The 19,128-nt window shown below is 41.2% G+C and overlaps 1 protein-coding gene across 2 annotated transcripts in view; it reads left to right on the forward strand.

The window, feature by feature from the left end:
* The window catches only part of ROR1 (receptor tyrosine kinase like orphan receptor 1), a 254,208-nt gene that overhangs the window by 172,297 nt on the left and 62,783 nt on the right, over nt 1-19,128 (forward strand). For both annotated transcript variants that reach the window (XM_065553974.1, XM_042859073.2), the window contains exon 3: nt 17,967-18,254. In XM_065553974.1, coding sequence (XP_065410046.1) covers nt 17,967-18,254 — 288 coding nt within the window. The remainder of the gene's footprint in view (nt 1-17,966; nt 18,255-19,128) is intronic.

Below are 19,128 nucleotides of genomic sequence, written 5' to 3' on the forward strand. Positions count from 1 at the left end.
ACTTTTTAAAATAGCAGAATCTCAGCCAGTACCATTTTTTCTCTTTTCTTCTACCCTTCAATTATGGTGTGTTTCCTGCAGGGAAAGAATGTCATGAATGAAACTGAAAAACTAAAACGTGATCAAAAAGATATTTTATTTCAAATGAAAACTACTCTCATGCACACTTCAGAAAAAAGGACTTTGTGGTTGGGAGACAGCCTAGCTCAGGGGATCAGTAACAGGATACAAAGCCCTTCATCCCTTGGTTGCCAGTTCAAATATACTTGAGATGAGGATCAGAGGGGTAGCCGAGTTAGTCTGAATCTGTAAAAAGCAACAGAGGGGCCTGTGGCACCTTTAAGACTAACAGAAGTATTGGCAGCATAAGCTTTCGTGGGTAAGAACCTCACTTCTTCAGATGCAAGTAATGGAAATTTCCAGAGGCAGGTATAAATCAGTATGGAGATAACGAAGTTAGTTCAATCAGGGAGGGTGAGGTGCTCTGCTAGCCGTTGAGGTGTGAACACCAAGGGAGGAGAAACTGCTTCTGTAGTTGGATAGCCATTCACAGTCTTTGTTTAATCCTGATCTGATGGTGTCAAATTTGCAAATGAACTGGAGCTCAGCAGTTTCTCTTTGGAGTCTGGTCCTGAAGTTTTTTTGCTGTAAGATGGCTACCTTTACATCTGCTATTGTGTGGCCAGGGAGGTTGAAGTGTTCTCCTACAGGTTTTTGTATATTGCCATTCCTGATATCTGACTTGTGTCCATTTATCCTCTTGTGTAGTGACTGTCCAGTTTGGCCAATGTACATAGCAGAGGGGCATTGCTGGCACATGATGGCATATATAACATTGGTGGACATGCAGGTGAATGAGCCGGTGATGTTGTAGCTGATCTGGTTAGGTCCTGTGATGGTGTTGCTGGTGTCGATATGTGGGCAGAGTTGGCATCGAGGTTTGTTGCATGGGTTGGTTCCTGAGTTAGAGTTGTTATGGTGCGGTGCGTGGTTGCTGGTGAGAATATGCTTAAGGTTGACGGGTTGTCTGTGGGCGAGGACTGGCCTGCCTCCCAAGGTCTGTGAAAGTGAGGGATCATTGTCCAGGATGGTTGTAGATCACTGATGATGTGTTGGAGAGGTTTAAGCTGAGGACTGTAGGTGATGGCCAGTGGAGTTCTGTTGGTTTCTTTTTTGGGCCTGTCTTGTAGCAGGAGGTTTCTGGGTACACGTCTGGCTCTGTTTATTTGTTTCTTTATTTCCTTGTGTGGGTATCGTAGTTTTGAGAATGCTTGGTGAACATCCTGTAGGTGTTGGTCTCTGTCTGAGGGGTTGGAGCAGATGCGGTTGTACCTCAGCGCTTGGCTGTAGACGATGGATCGTGTGGTGTGTCCGGGGTGGAAGCTGGAGGCATGAAGGTAGGCGTAGCGGTCGGTGGGTTTTCGGTATAGGGTGGTGTTAATGTGGCCATCGCTTATTTGTACTGTGGTGTCTAGGAAGTGGACCTCCCGTGTAGATTGAGATGAGGAGGAGCTACAAGCTACACCTGTTGCGAGAGATGTCTGTATATCATAGAGGGCACTCAAGACTATGTAGCATAGTTCCTGGGGTTTGTAAGACCAGTAAAACTGCTTGTTGTTGTTATGCGCGGCAGATGGCTTCTTTTGTTCTGCAATCTGCTCTTTATATCACCTCATCATGACCACCAGGTGAGGGCAGTTCAGTGTCTTAGGTGAAATAAGTTGGTGGTCTAAGTCCACCTCTTGATCGACAAGTTTGGCACATCATCAAATCTGGACTGTTGTAACCTGGGGATAACCAAGAAGGCCATACAGATATACAGCATTTTAAATGTGTAGTAGCCTGGTTGATGAGGAGGGCAGGCCAGTGAGAATGCATTACACTAGTGTTCCATACTACACTGTCTGCCAGAGAGTTTGGCCTTATCATCACTGAGTGGTTGTCACCCTGCTTGGTACAACAGCCTGAGAGGTATTCAGAAATGATCCCCTGTTGCAAAGGCAGAGACCTGCAAAGGAAAGAGATTTTATAACAAAACAGGATAAGGTAGAGAAAAAAATATATATTGGGGGAGAGGGAGGAGAGAATGAGAAATACACCTCTACCCCAATATAATGCTGTCCTCGGGAGCCAAAAAATCTTACCGTGTTATAGGTGAAACCGCGTTATATCGAACTTGCTTTGATCCGCCGGAGGGCGCAGCCTCGCCCACCCCAAAGCGCTGCTTTACTGCGTTATATCTGAATTTGTGTTATATCGGGTCGCATTGTATCGGGGTAGAGGTGTACTATCTGGAAAATGGAAATCAACAGTATCTAGGAAATCAGAGTTAGGCCAATGCTGAGCACTTTTGAAAATCCTCCCATAGTGCATTTGGCACAATATCAGAATCATGCTTTCCAACTAAGGTGATTTGTAATTTTGGGTAAGAGGAAGAATGTTTAGAATGGGAAGCAGATTAATGTGGGGCCTTCACACATACAGTCTAATTTTCCAATGCTGTTGTCCTTTCCCAACAGCCACACTCTAGCCTTTCTTCTGTACAGTTATAACAGTGTGGCAGCTTCAGTTTTCTTTGCCATAGCGAGGGATTGTTGTTCAGTTCAGTTCAGGGGGCTGGGAATCAGTGATTCTGTGCAAGATACTTAACCTTTCAGTGCCTTAGTTTGTCCTTTTGTGACACAGGAAGTGGTGTAGTCAAGTTGGAATGTGCTGGAACACTGTTCCGGTACTATTTCAAGATTGCCAAAGTAGTGGCCCATGGATTTTTCTGCTTGGATTTTTTTGCAGAGTATACCACGTGGAGGACGCTATTATGCAGAGCATGCTTTTCTTCCCCCAGTGGTGTAAATCTATTATCTATAAATCTATTATCAATTATAATAAACAACAAACCCATAAGAAAGGATATAATAAAACAAGCAGGCTAGCCCTATGGGCTACAGACTGAGTGTATGAGGTCACGCTGCTGGGGGCAAGCCCACACCATTCCAGTACCTTCAGATTTAGGACTACATCACAGAAAAAAGGGTATAACAACACCCGCTTCCTGAGGTGTTTGTGAGGCTGATTAATGCATGTAAAATGCTTTGAATGCCTCTGATGAAAGGTGCTGTGCCAGTGTGAAGCTGGATTAAAATGATGGCTGGTGGGGGTTATTCTCTCTGATATGCTCATCTAATGCCATGCCAGAGGCCTTGGTTCAAGTCTTTCAAAAGTGACTAGTATTTTGACAGGTTTCAGAGTATATGCATCCGAAGAAGTGGGCTGTAGTCCACGAAAGCTTATGCTCTAATAAATTTGTTAGTATTTTGAGTTCCTTAGTTTTTGGGTGCCCAACCTGAGACAACTTGAAGGAGCCGGGTTTTCAGCTGAGCACTCTCCCTCTGAAAACCAGGCCCCGTAAAGTGTCTCAAGTTGGGTACCAAAAAGCACTAGTCACTTTTGAAAGCCCTGACCTGGGATTCTAAGTTCCATCTTGGCTTTTGGACCCACAGAGGTCATCTCACAATGAGGTTGAAAGCAGTCTAATGAACACTGGTCTTCAAAGGAAAAACCCCTCAGAATGGGAAATACTTCACCATTTCTGAAGCAGGAATTCAAGAACCTGGAGGAGAAGCATTTTGATGGGCGTACATTCCACCTTTCACATAGAAAATGAGTATGTATCTGCATAGGGAACATACTTTTTAAGACAGGCTTGGAAATTCTTCATTCCTGTGCCAGGCAAGATTTCCTACATAAATCCTGAGAAGCCTGTTAATGACAGCATATCTTTAGAACAAAATGATATTACTCCAGGGCAGTTCTTGTCACAATTACAGGTTTAAATATCACCCCTTTTGGATTTCTTCTAGCTTTTTAATTCAAAAAAGAAAAAAAAAAGTCATTAGTATGTTGTTGCAAGTTATCCCTTGCTGACAAGGCACTAACTCATGCAGAAATGACAGGTTTTTATGTAACTTTTTTTGTTTTTGGAGATCAGTATGAAGTAGACTATTTTCTCACTTGAATATAACTTTAGGTTATTGATGCCTTAGATCAGTGCTTCCCATCTCTTGAGCTGGGGCCCCCTGTTTGATGTATCCATTTCTGGTCTCCAAAATGTACCCTTGTACCACTTCCTGGCTGCTTGTTTTTTGTCTCCTCTGCTTCTCCACTTCCCGATCAACAAGTTTGGTGCATCATCAAATCTGGACTGTTGCAACATAATATACCCGGTATGATGGATTTTTCTTTTCTGACCCACATTAGAATAGACAACGCATGTTGGTGACCTTCATTCAGCTGCTTCTCCTCCCACAAAATGCTGCACGCTGAAAAGGAAGAGCTGGCTTTTCCTTTCATTGGATGCCTGTTTATTTAAAAGGAGAGAGAGAGAGGCTTGATTATGAAGAGGAGTCTGTCTGTGCTTAATACAGTAGAGGGATTGTTCAGGACCAATACATCCTTAGGTAAAGATAACATCAGTAACACTGCTAAGGAAGAGTCACCTTTGAAATATCCTGCCCCCCCCCTTAATTGTAGATATCATTTAACCTTTGCAGATGTTAATTTGGAAAATTGGCACTTCTGAGCCAGTCACAACCACTCTATAATGGACCAGAGGGGCCACTGCTGAGAAAAGCCAGGCACTCCATCCCCCCATCCCAAGAGCCACACCCTCTGTCTCCACAGCACTCCCCCACCCTTGCTAGTCTGAAGACTGGGAATGGCTTCTCTGTTTTCATTTGTCTCCAGCCTCTCTGAGCTGTGCGTTCCTCTCCACATACCAGCCGAGTATCCCATTGTGCAGCAAGAAGCCGGAGTGACTGCCACTTTCTGACACAGTAGAAAAGAGAATCATGGTTGGTCACTTTTCTGTTTTAAAATTACATCAGAATAGATCAATAGCATTACCTGCTACAGAGCTTCTGCCCACAGAAGTGAAAGATCTCCAGGTACAATGTCCACGCGGGTAGCCATTCAAAGGTTTGCATTTATGAATCATCTGAGTAATTGGTCCATTCAGGCTGGATACTCCTCTTCTTCTCCATACTTTCTTTGAGATTTCTGCAGGGAAAGCTAATTTAGGGTGACGCAATTGGCAATCTCATTCTGCTACTCTGTTTCTTTCACTGAATGTGAACTGCATTTCTGTAGATCCCTGAATCCTTGAAGATCCTTCTTGTGCACCCTGCCAGGGAATCATGGAATACCCCCTTTGCATGTGGGAAAGGGAGATGCTCATATAGAGCGTTCTCTCGCCCTACAGGTCTTGGAGGCATGATCGGGCCCAAAGTTAGTGATCAGTGTTGCAATAATACGGTGAATGTTTTCAGATCATTGACTCCTTGCAGTCCCAGCAGCTTTTCAGTTGTGTTTCCAATTTCCACAACAAAGCAGTGGCCTGTGACTTATGCAGCTGTTGTTTATCTACTTTTTTTGTATTTCATAGCTCATCTGTTTTGGCAAGGAGGTGTGAAATTGGACCATCTTGCCTGGCTTAGGAACCATTTTTATTTTCTGACTAGCAATGGGCCCAAGCCACAAAATTCAAACTCCCCAAAGTACAGAACTATCCAGAGCTAGGGTTTTGTTTTCTGCCCATTTCTGTCTGACAGGCCCCATTATTATTACTAAATTTTTATATTGTTGTGCTTAGAGGTCAACCAGATCGGGTCCTCATTATGCTAGGTCAGGGGTTCTCATACTGGGGAGGGGGTGACCTCTCAGGAGGTCGCAAGGTTATTACCTGAAGGGGCGTCACAAGCTGCCAGCCTCCACCCTCAAACCCTGCTTCGCCTCCAGCATTTATGATAGTGTTAAATATTTAAAAAGTGTTTTTAATTTATAAGGGGAGGTTACAATACAACAGTTTGAGAACCATTGTGCTAGGTATGGTACAGACATATAATAATTGACAGTCTATGCCCCAGAGAGATAATTACGTGATGGCAAGAGTCAAGATTTTCCATTGTGGCCAAAGGACATGCCACAATCAATCAACAGTTGGTTAATCTAGTGTGGGCCAAATCTTAGGGTCCCAAGGATCTGTGCACCCAAGGGACCCTCTATGCATTGATCACACCCTCCCTATGAGGAATGGAGGTTCATTCATCTTTGTAGCAGTCATCCCACACTTAAGCATGAGTGGGAAAGAGAGAGGGAAGAGGAGGGAAGAGAGCAGGAGGTGGAGGAGGACATGTGCTGGAGAGATGTAGTGTTCACTCCCGTTCCTAATGCTTACAGACAAGGAAAGTAAATATGTACAGACAAGGATCCCTCTAAAAAGGGAGCCCCAGAGCGAGGCGCCAGCAGGGAGCTTGCTGGCATTGTGGTTTCAGAATTATGGTGGCCCAGAGCCAAGGCTGATGTGCAGGGCCGCTGTGTGACTGTAACTGCATTGTACTTAATTTTGGGGCTGGACCCCTTGTGTTTTTCATGGTGAGAAGCAAACCCTGCTCACCCTACTGAAGAACTCAGGAGCGACTGTCCCCATGGCAAGTATGTACAAGCAGGGTCACTATCTGGCCATCAGTTTTTGCACCCTATGATCTCAATGAGAATTAGGCCTGAGTGAGGAATGTATTTAAAAAAAATTGAGTAAGGCCTTGTGTATTTGGCTCCATATCCTTTGGGGACATCTAGATTTTCCCCCTGAAATCTCTGAATATGAATTTGATTCATGTGATGAAAGGGAAAGAATTACAGCTTTCACATTCATGCACCATTTACCTTTTTATTTTCTTTTATTATCTGGGGATATTCAGTAAATCAAGTTCTCCGGATACATCTAGGGATTCTGATTCTATTTGTGGGGTCCCATTAGTAGCCAAAGCAGTAAATTACTGCTGCTGTGTTTGAAAATTTGTTTAGCTACAGTACATTAGTCCCTTTTGTTTGCTTTTCCACTGATGGAGTGTACATTTTTATTTGAGAATTTGTTTCTTGAATGTCTCATTTATGAATAATATAGGGTGTAAATTGTGAAGGCTGTAGAACAAAACCTAAAAAAGAAAGCACCCCAACTAGCATGCAGAATTCATTTTAAAGCCTTTCATAAAATGTTTAATTTGTATTGGGGTTTTTTTTAACCCCAGTGTGAGTAATGAAAGTCTGACCTTTCTACATAAGGTAACTATATATAATAACCTTTTCCTGGGTCATCCAGCTATCTTTGTTTGTTTGAAAGATTGATAGATCATAGGGTCAAGGGACGTGTTTTATTGTAAGTTTCTGTTCCAAATTTCCTGACATTTTTGTTTTTTTTTAAAAAAAGGACCTCTAAAAGGCAGAGTAAGGGCTAATAAGAACCAGATCCTAAAGTGATTGTATGTCAAAATGTCAAAAATAACAGCTTTTCTTTGACTCCATAACATTAATCTTAAGGCACATACCTTTACATACACACTGTTTTAATAGGTTGAGTTTTTGTATGTGACCATTTACTACAGAGTGACTTCTAAAGTGACAACAAAATCCCTTGATGGTTTTCAGTAGTTTGGTTTATAGCCTGATACGGACATTTGTTTACCTATTCCGAATCACTTCTTTGTGATTAAAATTAGAGGTCTCCTACTTGTGCTGTAAAACTAGATCCTAAGTAAAGAAAAGCTTCATTTCCCCCTTGCTGGTTTGTAGTGTCAAAGTTATCACCACGGCAGCAGACCTTAAACCTGAAAGTTAACTTATAGAAGGAAAGACAGAATGTATATTAAGTGGGAGCTTTCCAAAGGCACAAGTGGCAGTGAGTTGCCCAACTCCTATAGAAAGCCCATGGGAGTTGGGCATCTTACTCCCTCAGGGTCCTTTGCCAATCCCAAGGGGTTTTTACACTATAGCATTTTGTTTTCATTTGTCTAAAAAAAGCAACCAAAACCCTAGATAAATATAAAAGTGGTATTCTGTATTAATTTTGAGCAACAATTGTAACATACACTGTACATCTAAAAGTCATGAAGCCCTGCAGAGCCAAAAAAACAGTAAGTGTGTCGAGAGATCCTTAGATGGTACAGACTACCATAAATAAGACCTGAAGGAGGAGAAAACAACACACAGCTCTAGAAAGTGTTCTGCATACAGTGTTACACACATGCTTCACTGAGAATCTTATTTAAACAAACAAAACTAAGCTGGGCAAGCACAGCCAGTAGTGAACTTCCTGCTGTCCCCATGCAGCTTGTATCAAATATTTAAGCTCAGTCCTCTGGGCCTCTTTAACTCTCTGATATGTTTCAGGCAGAGTTGCAAAATCATAAAAGTACAGTATCCCTTCCTGTATTGCTCTACTTTTTATTAATTTAAAACAACGGAGAGAGCAACCAGGACTCTTTCCCCCGCCCCTTAAAAAACACGGCTTCTGCTGATCAGACCCACTAGTTTCGGCTGATCTCCTTCAAATATGATAGATAGGCAGATGGACAAATGAATGGCTAGAATTTTTTTCCCCCATTGAGAAGTATGCTCACCCCTGTTTCCACACTTCCATGAGAAATCCTGCTAACTCCTTCTTTAGCATAACTGGAATAATTTAAACCACGAGTTTATTGAACATATGGAACAAACAACAAATCCATCCAACACATTCAGACTGGGTGACTCCAGATTGTTGTATCTTGTCAGAGTACAGGGCCGGCTCTGGCTTTTTTGCTGCCCCAGGCAAAAAAGCCTCCTGCCGCCGCCCCTCTTCCCCCCTCCCCCCCAGCGCGGCAGGGGAGGGCACCGAGCCAGGCCTCAGGGCGCTGTCCCTGACCAGCCGGAGCACAGGGAGGAGGGCGGAGAGCCCGGCTGGGGCTCCGCTCTCCCCGGCGGCCGGAGCGCCGCGGGGAGGGCGGCGAGCCCAGTCGCGGCCCCACTCTCCCCGGCGGCGAGCCCACTGAGGCTCCGCTCTCCCCAGAGCCGGAGCACTGCACCGCGCCACCCCCTCCAGGTGCTGCCCCAAGCACAAGCTTGGTGGGTTGGTGCCTGGAGCCGGCCCTGTCAGAGTAACACAGTTTTCATGTAGAAATTTCCACCAGTCTGGACTGATGAGCTCTGAAGTGTAGTAGTGCTGATGCATGTGGATATTGGGGAAGAACCAAGCAGGGCCGGCTCTAGGTTTTTTGCCGCCCCAAGCAAAAAAAAATTTGGATGCCCCCCACCCCAGCCCTGGGCTCCCCCCCGCTCCTTGCTGCCCCAGCCCTGGGCTCTCCACCTCAACCTGCACCCTCCTGCTGTCCCAGCCCTGGGTCACTGGTAACTCGCTCCCAGGGCGGGTCATTCAGCAGGAATTTTGGATGTGCACAGAACACAGACAGGATTGGTTCCCATATGGTTACAGAACTGCAGTAAAGTGGAACAATTTTCAGCTTGTGTGATTGGAGGATATCTGGATGCATATTATAAGACTGTCCTACATAAATGAGGAAAAGTTGAGGTGCCTTTATTATTCTTTTCTTCCACTCTTTGTTTCTATAGGGAATTTGCCAATGCAATATCACTGTCTTCCTTTAAAACAAATAAAACTAAAAAAAAAAAGCAATGGCTGTTGAAAATAGCAATTCCAGTCCTTAAAATCACTGGGAAGCATTGCTTGCTCAATTTTATCCTACTTTTTCTACAGCAAGTTACAGTGGATCAGTATATTTGATTTGGGAGAAATGAAGTAACAGCTGCCCAAATTGAGCTTGAGCACTCCTGAATTTTGAGGGTGTTCAAATCTGGAAGGCAGGTGCTAGATTCCCTTTCTGAATATTAGCTATATCTGGAAAGGAAAAGTCAATTTCTGCTTCCATGGCTCAGAAGTGGAAATCCTCCTACGTGCCTGGTACTGTATCTAAAGCTACCCAGGTCCTCTAATACAGCCTCCCCTCCCTTACTTTTCATTTTAAAGTCTAGTGGGATCCACATACCTCCCTTGCTAGGCTTCAGATAGAGAGGTGCACTGTCCCTTTAGTCCACCCAATTCCTTCTTTGGGGGCTGCAAGGTGAGGTCACACCAGTATCCCTAATCCAGTCTGGGGAAGTCTTCTGAAGGGGATATCTGGGGCAAAGCCTTCTACTCCTTGGGCTGGGCACACTTGTTCCCCACTCGCAGTGCCACCCCGTTCTAGCAGCCAGCTCTCCATTCACAGCAAGCTGCAGCATGGCTCAGCTACCTCACTCCCTCCTCCTCCCTTTCCTGTTGATAGCTGCCAAGGGATTGCTGGGAAATGTAGTTCTTTCCCTGCTCCAGGGCTGGCTCTATAGGCAGGGAGCTAGGCAAGGAACTAGAGCTCCCAGGGTCCCATGGGTTCTCCGCTTCTGCAGCGTTGCGAGAGGGGAGGAAGTGAGTTTAAAAAAAAAAAAAGGATGGCCAGAATGCCGCCCCCTGCAAATGTGGTGCCGCAAGCACCTGCTTGTTTTGCTGGTGCCTAGAGCCGGCCCTGGAACCAAGGTAGGAATAGCTCTGCATCCAAATGCAGAATATGATGAGACTAATCCATGGTGTTAAATGAATGCCAGTGATGAATTCCAGGTTGTTGCTAAGAAGTCTAGTCAACTGAGGCAGATTCCCTGACAGCCCATGATTTGGCCAATGGCCATAGTGGAATGAGCATTTACCAGTTTAGACATAGGATCTCTTTCTATTTAAGTGATGTGCAAATGTATCCATCTTTTAAGCCCTGAGCGAGACACTTTGTTTCTCCTTATCATCAACCTACACTATAAAAAAGAAATTAGTTTCTATGGTGCAACCAAGATAAAGCTTCATGATTAGTATGTGGGGCCAGTTTTCAGACGTCATTGATTAGGTAACTATTTTGGGATCCTAAATGCAGATTTGAATTTAAAAATCCAGAATTAAACAGTGTTTTTTCTGGCTCCTGAGTTTGGAAATTGTTCTCCTCATCTCTGTCATTCTCTCTTTGAGTACAGGAAGTAGGATTTGGAGAGCAACTCCAAAGGAACATTTTATGATGTATACAGAATTCTGAGCCAGCTTGGTGTATGGATCTTTCCATTGTGCACAATCCTACCTCTAGGATACAGCATACTCTACCTTAAAAAAAGACACTACGAGAAGGACAAATCAGGCAACCTTTCTACTCACGAAATGAACGTAAAGGGCCTAATCCTGCATTCCCGTCATACCCTAAACTTCTACTGAAGTCAGTGGGAGTTTTGATTGTAGAAGAAATGTAAGATCAGACTCGGAGAGATACATCATATACAGTGTTATTGAAAAGACTATCTCAGTGTGGCAGGCAAAATCCTTCACCCGTGTTATTGCTTTAAGATGTGACTTTGGAAAGCTAAGATAGAGTAACTAGGGGGTTGCAGTGAAGATTAACATTCCTTGGGCAGAATGGCAAGCTTTTATTTTGAAAGCCACCTGGGTTCCACTTAAAGCAGTAAAATACATAAGAATTTATTATGACTGGGAAAGTCTCCTATTTAACCAAGTCAAGACATAACTGTGGCAGTGTGTGCACGTTTTGCCTTTCAAGACACATACCGTGGTATATTTTGTCTTTGCACAATTACTTTTAGAGCACAGCTGTCATTATTCTATAACATCAAAACAGCACAAAGTTTCAATATAAAGGATACAAAATATTTAGATTTTATATGCAGTGTCTCCAATTTATGCTCTTGGAATCATGAAGATGACTTATGATGTGTTGTGTTTGCTTTGGCAAAGGCTCAAAACCAGAAATATATTTCAGGCTAAGCTCTGCTGATATTATCTCAAGTCATTTAAAAGTTCATTATAGGGCACCCGCTAGTGCTGCTATAGTAAAGGATCTGTCAGCATTTTTCAAGGGTTTATAACTCAGCCATTTAAAAAAAAAAAATCTCTGTAGGCTGAAACTCGGCATTCAGGGTCTGGGCCCAGCAGCAAATTATTTTTACAGATTAAAAAAATCAAATAGAATATTTTTAAATTATAGGTAGGTTAATCGTTGTTTTGAAATTTTCTACTTTCAAACCGTTTCCCTCTACTTCTCTCACTTAAAATGTTTTCAAAAATTGTATCATAGGGTGCTACTCTAAAATACGGACAAGCTTTCATTGTGTGTTAAAGCTAGAAAAGGCAGAGATTAACTCCGAATATATCAGAATACTTTGCACTTGCACAGTACAGCACTCTTCAGCTTCAAAGTGCTTTACAAGTATTATCTAATTCATCTGCACAGTGTCTGTGATGCAGGGAGGGCTTATCCCCACTTTACAGTTTGTTTGTTTGTTTGTTTGTTTTTAAAGGAGCTTAAAACAGGTGCATAAATCCCATGTGAATTTCAAGTGGATTTGGATGTCTAACTCCCTTAAGCCATTTAGAAAATCCCAGCGCAAGTGCTTCATCCAGTGACACAGAAGGCATCCATTCCGAGCCAGGATTAAAACTCAGGAGTTCCAGGTTCCCAGTTTTGCCGCTACACCATTCAGTTCTTACAAGCACAATAATTACTTCGCACAAAAAATTCAATTTCATTTTTAGTAGCTTCTCATGTATAGCAATGACACTCGACCTGGAGCTTCTCATGTATAGCAATGACACTCGACCTGGAGCTTCTCATGTATAGCAATGACACTCGACCTGGAGCATCTAGAGGGCTGCTTCATCACAGGAAAGACCATCAAATTAGCCATGGCACAACACGGCATTGTGCTGTTTGCCCCGTGAAATGTATTGATGTGTACGAATATGGCATTATGGCTACATGTTGTCATCATCTGTGCACTGGCCATCATAATATTTTATCAGCACCTTTCAGCCTGCTGCTGAAAAGCACTGAAGGAGGTTCTCCTTCTAAGGAAGGGCTTCTGTTTGTAGAAAAGGTGAGATTAGGGAGGGCTTTGATGGAGGTGCAAAGGGGATAAGAGGGAGACTAGATGGTTTGAGAGATGCCTGAATTCAAGAGAGGAATTGAGCTATGTATATTAGTTGATCAATGCTCATTGAAAGAGTGGAATAGATGCAGCAATGTTGTAGGGTGGAGCAGGGAGGGAGTCAGTAGTCTAGAATAGATGCTATCCTTAATAGGGCTATTAAACAATTGAAAAAATTAATTGTGAGATTAAAAAAAAATCTTGATTAATCAGAGTTTTAATTGCACTGTTAAACAATAATAGAATTCCATTTATTTAAATATTTTGGAGGTTTTCTACATTTTCAAATATTGATTTCAATTTCAGCACAGAATACAAAGTGTACAGTGTTCACTTTATATTATTATTTTTATTACAAATATTTGCACTGTAAAAAAGATAAAAGGAATTGTATTTTTCAATTTACATCATACCAGTACTGTAGTGCAATCTCCTCATCATGAATGTACAATTTACAAATGTAATTTTGTTTACATAACAGCACTCAGAAATAAAACTGTGTAAAACTTTAGAGCCAACAGGTCCAATCAATCCTACTACTTGTTCAGCCAATAACTCAGACAACCAAGTTTGTTTACATTTATGGGAGATAATGCTTATTTACAATGTAACCTGAAAATGAAAATAGACATGCCACTGTTGTAGCCGGCATTGCAAGGTATTTATGTGCCATATATGTTAAATGTTTGTATGCCCCTTCATATTTCAACCCCGATTCCAGAGGACATGCTTCCATGCTGATTACGGGTTCTGCGCGATAACGCTCCAAAGCAGAGTGGACCAACGCACATTCATTTTCATCATCTGAGTCAGATGCCACCAGCAGAAGGCTGATTTTCCTTTTTTGGTGGTTTGGGTTCTGTAGATTCCACATTGGAGTGTTGCTCTTTTAAGACTTCTGAAAGCATGCTCCCTCTCAGATTTTGGAAGGCACTTCAGATTCTTAAGCTTTGGGTCAAGTGCTGTAGCTATCTTAAGAAATATCATATCTTCTTTGTGTATTGTCAAATCTACAGTGAAAGTGTTCTTAAATCAAATAACATACGCTGTGTCATCATCCAAGACTGCCATAACACACAATATATGGCAGAATGCGGGTAAAACCACGGAGCATACAATTATGCGGGTAAAACCACAGGGGACATACAATTATCCCCCAAGGAGTTCAGTCACAAATTTAATTAACGCATTATTTTTTTAACAAGCATGGACAAGCATCATCAGCATGGAAGCATGTCCTCTGGAATGGTGGCCAAAGCATGAAGGGGCATACGAATGTTTAGTGTATCTGGCACGTAAATACCTAGCAATGCCGGCTACAAAAGTGCCATGGGAACACCTGCTCTCACTTTCAGGTGACATTTTAAATAAGAAGCGGCAGCACTATCTCCCGTAAATGTAAACAAACTTGTTTGTCTTAGCGATTGGCTGAGCAAAAAGTAGGACTGAGAGGACTTGTTGGCTCTAAAGTTTTATATTATTTTGTTTTTAAGTGCAGTTATGTAACAAAAGAATCTACATTTGTAAGTTACACTTTCTTGATAAAGAGATCGTACTACAGGACATGTCTGAGGAGAATTGAAAAATACTATTTCTTTTGTTTATCTTTTTTACAATGCAAATATTTGTAATAAAAAATAATATAAAGCAAGCACTGTACACTTCGTATTCTTTGTTGTCATTTAAATCCATATATTTGAAAATTTAGAAAAACATCCAAAAATATTTATAATAAATTTAAATTGGTATTCTATTATTGTTTAACAGTGCAATTAAAACTGCCATTAATCGCGATTAATTTTTAAAATAGAGTTAATTTGTTTTGAGTTAATCACTTGAGTTAACTGTGATTGACAGCCCTAATCCTTAATAATGATTAATATAGAAAATGGGACACACTCACCCACCTCGAACTTCTCCAGTCTGGCTAAGTTCAATAGTATAATGCCTTTAACGTATACCAGTGGAAGATCTCTCTTACCATACCTCTCTCAGTAAGTAGGTACAACAGTGTGGGATTTTTGGAAGCGTTGTCAGACCTTTATTTTATTTTTACTTATAAAACTACTTTGATCTATGTGAAACTTTTGTTACAAAATGCCAAGCCACATGAAAATTGTCCAGGTTCAAACTTTACTAGAAACTCAAACCTCTATTCAGGTTCACAATTGGTTGTAGCCTTGTCTGATTTATGGTTTGGATGCAAGATTTATGGATGTGAAGCTAAACTGAGTTAAATTCGGCAGATTCACCGTGTGTTTTAAGGTTAGTGTGATACTTGGGAGGGAAGAAACTAAGCACTAAAACAAATAGAAACCTTAGAAAAGGGTTGGACGTTCCTCAAAACCAAAATCACCGTTTTTTAAAGCTCTATTTCCATTTATAACTTCAGAATAACCTTTCTGTATCCTCCATATAACCAGTACTACATCACTGTCAATTATGACTACTACTTTGGTCTCTATACACTGATTCTCAAGCTTGTTGAAATCTACTCAACACTCACTTCATTCCTGACATCTCATGCCTTACTTCTTAAGAAACATTATGTATATGGTATTAGTTGTCTGTGGCGTTGTCAGCAAGATGGTCACAAGGAAATTAATATTCCACTTTCTGACTGTATTGTATAGAAAGCAGCTAAATTGCTGCCTTTGAAATACAATGAAGAATTATATAGATCAGCATGGTATAGAAATGTTATATTGGATAATTAAATGTGGTTATTCAGAAGTTCCATGCTATTAATGTGATTTTATTAAATGCAGATTGCAGTGAGAACCCAAGAATGTGTGAGCTGATGTAGATTACACTTCTGCGTTTTGTAAGATAGTGAGTCGAAAGTATTTCTAGTCCTGCAGAGAGGCATGCAGAAATGATTAAATATGATATTAGGCTTGTGTGGAGAACTGACTGGGAGTTGGGGGACTGAATCCTCCTTCCCAGCCCAGAGTCAGAATTGCAGAGAAGCATGTCTGTTACCCACCGTGGTGACTACTCTTATCTGTGGGCTGGAACAGGGATTGCTGCCCCTTTGTACTCATTGCACAGGAGTTCTTGGATCACCATATCCATGACAGCACAGATCCACTGTTGTCTCGCCCAGCTCCTGTCAGCACATTAGAAGTTCACCTAATTGACACAATGAGTGTGTAGAGATTTCCTTATTATTAAAATTAATAATGCCTAGGAACCAACCAAGAGCAGGGATCCATTGTGCTACGTGCTGTACAAACAAAGTGGCGGTCTCTACCCAAAAGCGCTTACATTCTAAATAGTCTAAGGATCGGGGGAAGAGATGGAACACACAAGCAGAGTCAACAATGTTGACTGAAACGTCGTAATGGCGCCACAAATTTTGGAGGTGGTTTAGTTAGGAAGGTATTAGCTAAATGGAAAGGTGAAGGAAGGGAGAGGGGGCAGCATAGAGGGCAGGGGGTGAGACTGACGAGACTGAGTAACCACAGTAGAAATAAATAATAATAATAATAATTAGTAATAGATTAAGAGATATGTGTTCATCATTCCTTTGAAGCCAAAGATGGTATTTAATGGAGTTGTACAAACCATGTTGATCATTTTGCCAGTAGTCAGTATATGCTGCTTTACCAACCTTTTCATTGTTTTTTAATGCTGAGCTTAATACATGATAATCAAAGATTTTTTTTATTGTAATTAAGTGGGTTTAATGCTGGTGTTAGAGTGCAAACAAGGAGATTGAACTTTTCTGGGTATCTATAAAATGGGCACAGCATAAATAATACATCAGAAATTTCCCCACCAGTATGCTTCAGTCTTAACCTGAAAGGTTTATTCCCAAGTATACTTCTTATGGCTCATTCATTCCTTGGCCTAGCTGCTGAGACAACTGACAGATGGTAATACCTTTTGGGCACTAGTGCCCAAAGTTGGCTTTGAACCTGTGACATTGAGTTGAAAGGCTGCGTATCCCATTACTAATACCCCAATCCATGTAGGTCTCTGATTTGAAAGGACTTAATTAAACCTTGAATACTGTTAACCAGAATTAGTATTTTGACTGAAAGATGTTGGATAAAACAGCCCTTGACGGAAGAAGACTATGTTCACAATGGATTAGAAAAGATTAACATGTCTCCAAATTTTTATTTAACATTCCTCATCTTCAGAAAATTAAAGAATTCTTCATCTTATAATTACACCTATCATGTGAGCTACTTCAGAGTGAAACCTGACTTAAACAGTCTTTGCAAGATAATATCCTGAAATACCAAAATATGTCCCCATCTCCCCCATTTTGAATTTTGGCCTTATTCCTTAGTATACTTAAAGATTATAACACTTATAATGTGCTTTGCAAACATTAATGAAGATGTATTTAAATCTTTTTTTTTTCTCTAAAATGTATGCTATTCTGCAACTCATTTTAAAATTGCTCTTTTAGGATCATTTCATATTTCATATTTAGATCCTAATGCATAAAGCGCCAGATTTTTAGAAGAGCTAAGTACCCACTTAATCAGCAAACTAAATGGTCAGATCTCAAAAGAGTTCAGCACATTGAGTGCTGGGCTCTTTTGAAAATCTGTCCAGAAGCATCACACTGGGAGCTGTTAGGTGCTGAGCCCCTTTGAACATCTGGCCCCAGATGTGGGTGCTGAGCACTTGAAAATATCCTTCCTGATCTTATTTGAAAATCTCCCCATAATTGTAAGGCTATGAAGTGAGGCAAGAAGTGCAATGAGGAGCAATGAACAAATTACTGAATGCTTGTTATATTGAGTGAAGCAAAGTAATATAACACTGGGGAAAGCTGAGAGAGAGAGAGCTCACAACACCCATTTTTCTAACCACATATCTGTGCGGAGAAAAGAGAAGTTGCAAGTATAGTGTGCTTCTCTAAATAAGATACATTGTCCCTAGTGAAGGCACCTGAGCTTGTTCCTTTTACTACCACACGACGTTATAGTGGATATAATGCTGGCTGTGAAAAGCATGGCCGGTCTACTCAGAAGTGCTGAAGTTTGTCATTGTCTGATTTTGTTTACACTCAGTTCTCTCATCTGCCTACATAAGGCAAGAATGAGATTTCTTTAAAACATTGTTCTGTAAGTTGGAATTCATTGTTCACCATCTTTCCCTGTATTTATTAGATTACTTCTTGACTCTTGATGAGCCTATGAATAATATAACCACCACCCTCGGCCAAACTGCAGAACTGCATTGTAAAGTCTCCGGCAATCCTTCTCCAACTGTGCGTTGGTTGAAAAATGATGCCCCAGTCGTTCAAGAACCCAGGAGGATATCTTTTCGTGCAACAAGCTATGGGTCTCGATTACGAATAAGAAACCTTGATACTACGGATACTGGCTACTTTCAGTGTGTTGCTACTAATGGCAGGAAGACTGTTTCCACAACCGGCGTGTTGTTTGTAAAATTTGGTAAGATTTCTCTCCCTTCAAACTTTCTGGTTAAACAATTGCTTATGAAAATTACCAAGTGAACAACTCTGGAGACAACAGTCCTGTTAGCTGAAAAGGTTACATGGACCCCCGATTATTCATTTGAAGAACTCAGCAAATAATATGTATGAATAATTTATTTGATAACTTTTATTTTTTTTCATAAATTATCCAAATTTTCCTCAAATTTACTGTTTTTTCAAAAATTTTCAGTGAATAATGTCTGTGAATAATTTTTGGGTTTTAGATAATTCACAAATAGTTGCTTCTGAGGATGCAGTATTTGAAAGTCAGGCTATTTTGTTTGGACAAATACATAGAATTCTCACTTTTACAAAGCTCTCTGGTAATAACAAACACCTGGTATGTTTCTGTTTTCTGACAGGAGCAGACTAAATCTCATAATCCGATTTCTGGAGCAAATACTTAATAATATCAATTTGAAATATTATGCAACACTAATTAAAATTTGCTGATTCAGTGAGCATTCCTGCCAGTGAACTCAATTGCTAGGATATTTGCAGGAAGTGCAGGAAGCAAATACAAAAAGGGGTGTGCAAACAGTCAAAGGTTCTGATCCAAAGCCTGTTGAAATCAACGGGAATCTATCCATTGAGTTCAGTGGACTTGAATCAGACCTAAAGAGAATTTTTTTAAAAATTCAAAAGAATATTCACACGAACAAATGATGCAGTATTCATCCAGTTATAGTTTCTAGGTGTTACAAGTGCAGAGAGCCCTGCATGGATACAAATTTGTATCCACAGATATAAATCTGTATCCACGGAGGTGCAGGGATCTACCGGGAACTGCAGTGGGGAAAGGAGCAGCATGTCGGGCCAGCACCCCGCAC

The sequence above is a fragment of the Chrysemys picta genome, chromosome 8 (genome assembly GCF_011386835.1).
Source record: "Chrysemys picta bellii isolate R12L10 chromosome 8, ASM1138683v2, whole genome shotgun sequence".
Taxonomy (NCBI): Eukaryota; Metazoa; Chordata; order Testudines; family Emydidae; genus Chrysemys; species Chrysemys picta.